The following is an 11,064-nucleotide window of genomic DNA, read 5'->3' as shown; positions in this document are numbered from 1 at the left end:
GCTTCTGTCAGTGAGCCCCAGGGCAGCTGTGGCTAAAATGTAGCTTGCCACCATCAGTGTGTGCGTGAATGGGTGAATGAATGTAGTGTAAAGCGCTTTGGTCAAGTCTCCTAACTTGAATAAAGACGCTATATAAGTACATGCCATTTACCATCTTAACTTTTGATCTCAGTCAGTGTGATAGTGGGAAGTGGCATTGCTCTGAAAACTCCTGCCCATCCAGATGTCTCATTGAAGGACAGTTTGTGACAACATTTGATGGCAAACAGTATGCGGTTCCTGGTAAATGCACATACATGGCATCGCAGGTAAGGGTTTTTCCCAATGGTTCTTAGTATTCAGGGTTTATTGGATTATTAACCTAAAAACAAAAACTTCTCTGGCTCCATTGCAGGACTCCAACTGGTCTATTGAAATTGAGTTTTCTAAAACTCGACCATCATTGAAGGCAGTACGTGTACAGATTTTACAGGTATGGCTAAAGTGAGGCAAATGTCTTCAGAAAACAGTAAAAAAAACAAGGGCAATGTCAAATTGTAAATAATTCTTAATCAAACTGAATTCTTTACTTCCTACATTTTCAGGAAATATTTACGTTCACACTAAGCAAGGTCACAGTTGGAGACCAAGAGATTACTGAGCTCTACCAATCTGGTATGACATATGCCAACTGACCTTTTAATGCACCCAAAGTAATTTGAGAAAATCACAATTACATTTCTTGCTAATCTCTTTTTACAGATCTAGCACTGATTTTCTGGCAGTCCTCAATGTATGTAGAAGTAAGTACAACCGTTGGTGTAGCGCTTGGAGTCCAGGTGTTTCCTGAGCTCCAGCTGTCAATCACACCCACAAAGACTACTGGCCAGATCTCAGGTAAGGAGAAAACAGACTCTGAACAAATGGGCATTTCTGCAATCACAGTAGTTTCCATAAATGTATGTTTTATTTTTTATTATATTTACTAACTATAATGTTAAGGTACAGTATTTTTGTAAGCATGTCACCCAGGTGGTTTTGCAGTTAAAGTCAGGCTTTCTTTTAGGTCTTTGTGGAAACAGGAACAATGATACCACAGATGACTTCACTACCAGCAGCGGGATCATCGAGAGCTCCGCCAAGCTATTTGCTCTATCCTGGAGTTTAGGATATTGTTCAGGGGATATCCCAAACGTTTGCATCAATACTGACAATGGTAACAACTGCTTTAAACCTATAATGGATACATAAATCAATGCAATGTCATGATATCTACATTTCCTTCATCAATACATCTCTGTCTCTCTTATGAGGACAGTTGATGGGGACACATATTGTAAACATCAGGACCTTAATTAGCAGATGGGAGCCAGTGCATTAGCTCAATTACAACAATGACACTCCCAGCAAAACAATTCAATTATATCACAAGAAATACAATGTATTTCTGTTTCTAAAATGTCTAAAACAGAAATAATTCCAATCTTGTATTAGTGACTCCATTGCACTATATACAGTACTGTGAGAACATGTTCTCATCATAATACTTTGGACCTTGTGCTGACATATGGCATTAAATGTGAAGAAATAACAGTATTTCCTCACAACCCTGACCTCACTGTCCCATTTTTAGTAACCTTCAGGTTTACTTTAACAGAGTTCTCCATCTCCAAAAAAAGTTTCACTTTAGCAGATCATTATCAGATAGTGCAGTTATAGACTTTAAGGAATCTTTTTCCCTTTCTCTCTCCTCTGTGTCGCTGAGCAATGCTGCAGGGGGCAAAAGTTTAGTTTATTCCCCTTCACAGGTTGATGATTTTGATGATGGGGTTGCTAGTTCTCTGCGTACAGCCTGAGACAACGCAGCTCCTTTGAAAAAGAAAAAACTTTAAAAATAGGAAGCTAGTTCCCTGGTTTAATACAGAGCTGCACACTCTCAAGCACAATGCTAGGAAACTGGAGAGGAAATGGTGCTCCACATGCCTACGGGGATCCTACCTAGTCTGGAGAATAGTTTACTGTTGTATACGAGGACCCTTCATAGAGCAAGAGTAGCATATTTCTCCTCATTGATAGAGGAGAAAAAGAGTAATCCTAGATATCTTTTTAATACAGTTGCCAAACTCACCCAGAGCCATAGCTCTGTTGAACCTTGCAATCCACTTGCTCTTAGCAGTAATGATTTTATGGGATTCTTGATAAATAAGTCTGATCTTAATAAAAATAAGATCATTAGGACTCCTCTAACTACGATTGGTTTATCTCTGGGTTTGAGGCAGCATCTGAGGTAGCCATAGAATCTGAACCGGGTTAAGACTGCTTTGATCCAGTTGAACTTCTGGAGTTAGCAAAAGTATCATCTTCATCAAGGCCTTCAACTTGTATGTTAGATCCAGTTCCAAGCAATCTCCTCCTCCATTTTAGATGTGATTAATCTATCTCTGTTAAAGTTTGATTACAGCAACCTGTTTAAGGTTGCTGTAATTAAACTATTACTTAAGAAACTGTGTGTTGACCCAGATGACTTGGTCAATTATAGATCTATATCAAATCCTCCTTTGTAATGTAAAATTCTTACGAAAGTAGTTGCCAATCAAGTGTGCGACCACTTGCACCATAATAAACTTTTCAAAGAGTTTCAGTCTGGCTTTAGAACTCATCATAGCACTGAAATTGCTCAGGTGAAAGTCACAAATGATATTCTCAAGGCCTCAGATAATGTATTAGTATCTCTGTATTCTTTAACCCCAGTCGGCCATTGCAGATGGCTGCTCACACTGAGCCTGGCTTTGCTGGAGGTTTCTTCCTGTTAAAATTGAGTTTTTTTTCTTTCCACTTTCGCTACAAGCATGCTTAGTGTGAGGGGTTGCCTTTGAGTCGATGAGTAGATTCAATCAGATGGTTTTGACTGTATGATGTGGTGAATTGTAAAGTGTCTTGAGATGACGTGTTGTGAATTGGCACCATATAAATAACTGAATTGAATTGCAACTGCAAGGCGTTGCAGGAATCTCGGGTTCTATTAAATAGCTGAATCAACTCTGCTTATGGCAGATAGCCCATAAATTCGTATTGGCGCAGGAATTCTATTTAGGCTTAAAAGTGATGCACGCTGGTGTATATTACCCTATTTTATCATGATAAAATGCTTTTTGGTCTTTTTAATATGGGGAGTGTTGGACTAGTGATTAGAGCTATGCGCTTGCGCTCTGAGAAAGTTGCAAGTGCCCGGTTCGATCCCCATATCCTCCTCTCTGAGTTCCTGAGCAAAATCCTTAACCCCACACTGCTCCCCAGGCACCCCAGGCACAAACTCAAGACCAGTAAGAGTTTTTTTTTAGATGTTAGTCACACCTCAGTCACTACAGAAATCTATCCATTGCCTTTTTCATGAAAAAGCAAAGCTAATAACGCTTGATTTTCTGTACTTTTCTATTTAAGATAAGGTCAAGCTGAATGTGCTTGATTTAACACCATATTCAGCATAGTAACAGTTACCATGGACATGCATATCTGTGTTCAACAAAAAAAGCAGCAACATGAAAAACAGACATCCGCCATGGAAGTAACCCTCTTTACCACAATGTCCACGATACCACCAGGAATAAGTTTAAGAAGTTTAACTTAATGTACACAGGTTGCATCTTGTGCCTCAAAGAAAACATATTGTACCAAATTATTTTGCCAACAGGTGTGTACATTGTTTGATATTATACATTTCAGAAATGTTTGCAGATGAGAAGTGCTCTGTATTGTATGATTCAAATGGGATATTTGCCAAGTGCCACGGCCACATTCCGACTGACCAGTTCCATGACGTAAGAATGTTTTTATTACACAGTTATTTCCTGAAGACATCCCTGATTAGTTGATTTGTCAACTAATGGTGATGCATTAACGCTGACCTCCTGTTCATATAACCTATTACTGCTTCTAGGCTTGCATCCAGAAAACATGCAACTGTGGGAATAATCTACAGCAATGCCTGTGTTCTTCTTTGGGAAGTTATGCTAAAGCGTGTGCTAATGTGGGTATAGATCTTGGCAACTGGAGGAGAGCCACCAACTGCAGTGAGTATTGACATTAAATATTTTTAAATATGTATTTGGTTTTTCACATCCTCTTATGTTTTTCACATTCCGAACTTTTAAAAATTCTGTGTTAAAGCTGTGAAATGTCCAACGAACCAGGAGTTCTCCTACAATGTCCGGGCATGTAATAATACATGCCTTTCGCTGTCTGGGTATGATCCTCGCTGCGAGCTGGACAGCCCTCCAGCAGAGGGATGTGGCTGTCCAGAGGGAACCCATCTGAACCAAGACGGAACCTGCGTCCCAAAGGGGCAATGCATGTGTTATCACAGTAGGGGTGTTACACCACCAGGACCTGTAGTTATTGATGGGCGACAATGGTGAGTTCATGGAAAATACTGAAAATGTTCATTCAGTGCCACAGCATTGCTTATGAATTGATTTAGGTTTGTTCATAACAAAGGATGGTATATCATGATTATTTAATTTATGTTATGTGGGATTTCCTTCAGCCTTTGAATGAGGGTACCATCAGAGGGAATGTTGTTATAATAACAATAGACAGCAATTTAAGATAATGACGTAAGGAATTATATATTTAAATATATTTTATATATTATATGTTGAAAACTGTCTACTTTGTTTTTTACAAAAAAGTAATTTTTTTTTACATGAATTCAGTTGAAATTCTATGTATATTACTCATATGTGCAGCATGTTAACATTTTAAACTGTTGCCCTAGAAGTCTGATGTGTTCAGTCGGCTTCAGTTTATTTGAACAATCTCTTGGTCTGTGGTTCCTGAGGAGTTTCAGTCATTTAGGGATATGTGTTTCAGTACTGAAGATGTGAAACAAAACTCTATTGAAATCAGAATTTGACTCTATAGAGTTATATAGAGTTATTCTGTTCAGACACATTTAGGAACGCTAAACATTTCTTCCATAGAACACATAAGTTATCAATAACAGAAGTAAAAAATGACCAAATGACTAAACAATAAGAAATTATTTTGTAGGGGGGGAGGTTTGAAAAATTGAATTTGATAGAAGATGGATTAGTTTGGAGAAAAGCTGATTAGGAATGATAAGGGGATGAATGGATGAGATGGAGAAAGAGTGCCTAAAAGGTATGGTTATGGTGCTATTGAACCTAAGTTAACATTTTTAATATGTTTATACAGACAATCATCTGATCAACTGATTGCTTCAAATATATAATAGTGGTATTAAATGTATTAATGCATATCTATTCAAATAATATTTTCCTTAAAGCCTTTGTGAGGATGGAAAACTCCACTGCTCCAAGGACTGCGGTAAATTTCCATATTATATTGTCTTATATTACTGCCAATAAAACAAAGAAATTTACTTAAGATTAATCTCTGGTATTATATCTGTGCAGCTTTTTAAAATGCAATTCTTTATTATTATCTGTTTTTCTGTGAATTTAAAATGAACCCTTGTGCATGCTTCTCACTGATCAGCTTCTTGGTATTTAACATGCTCTGGGTTAGGTTGCAGAAATGGGAAGGTTTGTGTTCACTGCTCAGAGTTTGAAGTCAACACAGCTCAGAAAACCTGCGACAGTCTCAGTAAACCTTTGGTAAGCTTTAACCTAATGACCTTCATAGCTGCATTTAACGTTGATAAAAAAAAATCTGTATTTATAATTATAGCAATTAAAGGCAGAAAAACAAACCCAAATAGAACAATGTGATTTTCCTTTCCTCAACATCATACCCAGGGTGCCAATGTGAGCTGCGAGAGTGGCTGTTACTGCCCTCTGGACCAATATGAGGATCACAATGGGAGATGCGTTCCCAGAAATAATTGCACCTGTATGTACAGTGGCAAAGTGTTCAGTGCTGGAGAGTTTGTCAAAACCAACTGTAAAACATGGTAACACTCCCTCTGCTGCACCTGCTTCACTGAAGCCCTTATAAAGACCAGAAATAATCATGTTGACATCCTTCTACCTTTTAGTACCTGTAACCAGGGCCAGTGGAGCTGCAAAGATGAGGAGGCGTGCTCAGGGAAGTGTCAGGTTTATGGAAATGGACATTACCAGACTTTTGATTCTAAATGGTTTCGCTTTGATGGACACTGTCAGTACACACTGGTAGAGGTGAGCTTCCAAGAACGTAGTGGAGCATTTTAAGATGACTTGTTTCATGTATGCTTATTTAGTATCATACTTTGCTAAAGGATTACTGCGGGAACAGAAATGGTTCCTTTTCTGTCCGAGTGGAGAGTGTGCCCTGCTGTGATGAAGCCCTCACCTGTTCTCGTACAATTATTCTAGATCTGGAGGTGGGTTCATCCTTCTATGATTAAACCAAACATCTGTATCAGATTCTTAATGCTTATACCCCAATGATTTAACCAATAATATGGGACATCTTACCATTTAACTTAAACACATTTTCACCTCAGTCACTTCACTGAAGATTTGCATGGGTATTTTTGAAATATAGAGTTTACAGTTTAGATTAAATAGTGTCTAATTGAATAATTTTCCTTTTCAGGATAAAGTCACGCTAACACTGAGTGATATGAAAGTCACCAGACACCTCAAAAGTGGTTGGACTTTGGAGCAAGAGCCCCTTTACAAGACGCACACTGTGGGACTGTATATAGTAGTCTCTGTGCCAAGCAAAGGTCTAACTCTCATTTGGGACAAAAACACAAGGATCACCATAGAACTCAATCCTGACTGGAGGGTGAGTGGCCTTGAAAAATATGACTCATTTTTATTGACTTCTGCTCTCTCAAATTTAAAGAGAACTCAGGGAATCCTGCTCAAGTTGTTCCAGGGACTTTCAACTAAATGTAAATTAGTGTGTTTTCTGAAAAATTTGTGGTTTAAAATTAATTCTTGGCAAGTTTTGCCCTTTAAAATCTTCGAAATCGAAAAAAACAACCTAATTGGGTAAAATCAATTTAAAGTAGAAGTTCAGCAAATGGTTTAGACTGTATAAAGTCAAGCCTCATAAAGCTTTCATAAAAATACATACTATATATTAAAAATGTAATGCAGCCCGGTATTCTGAGTTTGGCAAATTCATCGGATCAACTGTCCAACAAGCTTGAGAAAAGATGAGTTATCCGTTAGCGAAAGCACTGCTTTGCCATCCAGAGGCGCTGGACTGTTTGCCAGAATCATTGGTGGGTGACCAAGTCTTTCTCCAAGGTCTCACCATATTCCCTCACAGCCTCTGCAACACTTGGGGAGCAGCAAACTTGGTCTCACTGTAACTGTTTGCTGCCTAAGGAGCCCCACAAACCAACATGGCTCAATGGGATTACTTTTGGAGCTCAATGGCCAGACCAGAGATAGGGTATCTGGAGCCAACAAGTTATCTCTATGTCATGTGTTTGCTATGCCCAGCCACTGAATCAGTTGAGTCCAATCTGCACAGGTTTGCAGATTGGCTGGGCAGAACAAATGCATGACATAGAGGTGACTTGCTGGCTCCAGATCCCCCATCTCTGTCACAGACCTTATGGCCACAGCTACTGGAGGCCACTTTCACAATAGTGGGAGAGAACATGGTCTTCTCAGACCCCATGTCTTCAACCTCCCCCAAAGTCATAGAAAATATATCCTGGAAATGGGAGTTGACTACATCCCTGACTGTTCATAATGCTCATAAGTCTTCTTGCGTCTGCCAAGTTTGTCCATCTTCACCTGATTGTCCAAGACATGCAGTCAATGTACCTGAAATACAAATACAAAATCAAACCATTACTTGCATAGAATTTCAATACTGATCAGAGCTATAGGTACATTCCTCCTGATTATGCCCTTCCATATGTCACTGTCATTTCCCACATGTGCCTTGAAGTCCCCCTAGTAGACTTATGGAGTTCCCAAGATGTGACCGTCTCATCCACTGGGGTGAATTGTGACAGCAGAGCCCTGGCCCTGGTACCCAGGCTCTCTCCCTTTGGGCTACAGTAAAAGAGAGTCCAGTCTCTCAAGTCATTAAAAGAGCTTATTGAACCACTCTTTGCGGCTCATCCCCCAAAGCCTTTGTCTTGGGAGACACTACCAAGGTCATTCAAATCCTTGCACATCATCCAAGCAATAAAACTTTAAGGTAGTGGTTCATGGAGGGGCTTGTAAAAAAGCTTTAAAACTGACTAAATCAAAGCATAAAAAAAAAAAAAACCCACTGTTCTACCTCTCCGTAGCAGCTATCTATACTACACGGCTAACGTACGAAAATCTGGTACAATAACACCCGGAAATTCATCCTTTCCTGTCTTGTTTTATTGTCTTTTCCATGTTTTTATATTTTATGTTCTCTAAAATAAAACAGCCATTTGGTTGGCTACAATTAAAAAATATATATAAATGCTTTTGTTGATGCTTGTAATCTTTTTAATAACTGTAGTTAGGTTAAAGTTTTTATTAAGTTCGGAGGACTTAAATGTTCAGGTTACATGGTTTTATCAGGGGAACTATTCATTTCTATATGGGTAACTGAATAGACATGAGGATTCTCTTGGTGTACATTTTTAAGCTTCTACATATTCATTTTCCAAACAATGTCTCCTCTAGAACAAAGTCTGCGGTCTCTGTGGCAACTTCGACTCCAATGAGATGAATGACCTTCAGATAATTGGCTCAGCTGGTAAATCCATATTAAATTTTAAGCTGTTTTTCTTTTTACATTATTGTTAAGATGAAAACCCATAAAATGTATTTGCAGTGGTGAGCAGTCCACTAGCTTTTGGAAACAGTTGGAAGATCAGCACTCCTCCTTGCTCTGATGTGACCACTGAGATATTTCCATGCGAACGTCACTCCTATTGTTCTGCATGGGCCCAGCGGCGCTGTATGATCATTAAAGGAGACACATTCAGGGACTGTCATTTAACGGTTTGTCTTGCAAACGCAACATTTATCTAATTTCTATCAGTAAAGACTCTTATTGGTAAAAGATGTTTTAGGACTTTACTGGAGGCCTGTCATGTTTTTCTGGGTATTATTTAACTCTAAGGTGGATCCAGAGCCCTACTACCAAGCCTGTGTGCAGGAGTCATGTTCCTGTGAGTTTGAAGGAAAGTTCTTGGGTTTCTGCACAGCAGTGGCTGCCTATGCAGAGGCCTGCGGTGATCTGGATGTTTGCATGAACTGGAGGACACCTGATTTGTGTCGTAAGTTATAATCTGTTTGCCCATCTGAACAAATCTGTTCAATGTTTGTTTGTTAATGTCTATTTACGTATATCATATCCTTTTTATATCATATCTTTTTAACATTTTTATAATGTTTACAGTATAATGTAGTTAAAAGAAAAGTGTTAATCCAGTATTTACTATTATTTAATATTTTTTTCCTCTATCAGCTGTCTACTGTGACTACTACAATGAGCAAGGCCAGTGTAGGTGGCACTATGAATCCTGTGGAAGGATACTGACCTGTGGAACTCCCAACCATTCTAATCAAAAGTTGGAAGGTGAAAAACAATTGTACATGTATACAGTTTAAAATGAGGCCACTTTTTTATATTTTTGAAAGTTAGCGTATATGAACATTTTTAGATCTTCACAATTTAAAGATTATTGAAAGGAATTTGTTAGGGAGTGGTTGATGCCTAAAAACTCTCCAACATATCAAAAGGTGTGTTTCTTTTGTTTTATTTACCCCGAAAAAGGCTGTTACCCAAGATGCCCTAAGGAATCTCCATACTTTGATGAGAATACTGGCAGATGCACTGAATTGAGAAACTGTTCCTGCCTTTTCAATGAAACAATTGTCCCACCAGGAGAAGGAGTCATTATAGACTTCATTTTATGGTAAGTTTAAACTATCATGGAAAATACGCCACCAATAAATACAATTCACCAATGACTCAATTTTTTTTCCCCCACCCAGTACTTGTGAAAATGGAACAGTCATTTGCCGTAAGTATTTACAAATTTTGACTATGTATACAGTTCTTGCTTTGCATTTTTTGCATTTTTATTCACTTTTTATACAAATGAAAATCCAGAAAGCATTTATATTCAATTGACTGTGATGTCCCTTAAAAACCCAGTGTAACCAGATGGCTTCAGGAGTCTCCTCTTTTGTAAATCCATCATATTAAAACGGAAAGAATATGAAAAACCCCAATGCTATCAAGACATGGTTACTAACAGGTTAGGTTAAAAGCGCATCAATAAGAGTTGCATGTAATAAAAATATCCCCATCACCATCAACTTACCACCCCATGATAAAATAAGGTGGAGTTAGTATCATGCTGTGGGGATGCTGTTGTTCATTAAGAACCGAGGACCCATGGCTATTATTTACAGCCGGAGAAGGGATTTAAACATATAGCCAGTATGACATAAGAATGGTTCAGAGAAAAATACAGCAATGTGTTAGAATGGTCAAGTTAAACTGATAACCAAAATCTAATGGCAACAGAGTGTGAGGAGAGTAAAAAAATGTTATTTGGAGGTTCAACTTTTAATTGGTCTTTGACATAAAATTATTAGAAAATGTGAAGCTGTTAAATTTGCATAAACAGGGGAAAATATATATTTTCTGTAGCAAAAGATAATATTTTTTGGTCAACATAACCTTCTACTAAACTACTACCTTACTGTCAACAGCTCCTCCAACAACTTTAGCCACACTGACAACGTCTGCAACAGGTATCACTAAAAAAACATTTTTTTTCCACAAATCAAACACTTCTGGTTACAACGGCCAGCATCTTGACTACCAAATAAATGCTCACCACTGTTTCCCCTACAACAGCAACAACTTCTTTAACTTCAACCCTGGGCACTCCTGTTTCTACCCCAGCAATTACAACGTCTTCAACCACATTGCTTGGGACTACCATTTCTACAGCTACAACAACTTCTTCAACCTCAACACTGGGGACTTCTGATTCCACACCCACAATTAAAACCTCACCAAGCACTACAAAGGGGACTACTCTTTCTCCAACTACAACTTCTTCAACTGCAACGCCAAGCACTACTATTTCTACATCAGCAACAACAACATCTTCGACTGCAACCCTCGGAACTACTGTTTCTACACCAT

General features: G+C 38.5%; 1 protein-coding gene across 1 annotated transcript in view; it reads left to right on the top strand.

The window, feature by feature from the left end:
* LOC107099299 (mucin-19-like) overlaps window positions 1-11,064 on the top strand; it is a 29,689-nt gene that overhangs the window by 9,850 nt on the left and 8,775 nt on the right. Inside the window, exons 11-29 of the mRNA XM_015397356.1 lie at window positions 173-308; window positions 395-472; window positions 585-654; window positions 742-876; window positions 1,046-1,195; window positions 3,703-3,797; window positions 3,917-4,049; window positions 4,147-4,390; window positions 5,285-5,325; window positions 5,527-5,615; window positions 5,757-5,911; window positions 5,996-6,137; window positions 6,218-6,322; window positions 6,538-6,732; window positions 8,577-8,649; window positions 8,728-8,897; window positions 9,019-9,175; window positions 9,367-9,477; window positions 9,676-9,817. Of these exons, the coding sequence (XP_015252842.1) occupies window positions 173-308; window positions 395-472; window positions 585-654; window positions 742-876; window positions 1,046-1,195; window positions 3,703-3,797; window positions 3,917-4,049; window positions 4,147-4,390; window positions 5,285-5,325; window positions 5,527-5,615; window positions 5,757-5,911; window positions 5,996-6,137; window positions 6,218-6,322; window positions 6,538-6,732; window positions 8,577-8,649; window positions 8,728-8,897; window positions 9,019-9,175; window positions 9,367-9,477; window positions 9,676-9,817 (2,421 nt within the window). The remainder of the gene's footprint in view (window positions 1-172; window positions 309-394; window positions 473-584; window positions 655-741; window positions 877-1,045; window positions 1,196-3,702; window positions 3,798-3,916; window positions 4,050-4,146; window positions 4,391-5,284; window positions 5,326-5,526; window positions 5,616-5,756; window positions 5,912-5,995; window positions 6,138-6,217; window positions 6,323-6,537; window positions 6,733-8,576; window positions 8,650-8,727; window positions 8,898-9,018; window positions 9,176-9,366; window positions 9,478-9,675; window positions 9,818-11,064) is intronic.

Source organism: Cyprinodon variegatus, unplaced genomic scaffold, assembly GCF_000732505.1.
Source record: "Cyprinodon variegatus isolate N-32 unplaced genomic scaffold, C_variegatus-1.0 Scaffold28, whole genome shotgun sequence".
In the NCBI taxonomy this organism is placed as follows: Eukaryota; Metazoa; Chordata; class Actinopteri; order Cyprinodontiformes; family Cyprinodontidae; genus Cyprinodon; species Cyprinodon variegatus.
Note: the sequence above shows the minus strand (reverse complement) of the source record. Positions and strands in the feature narration are given on the sequence as shown.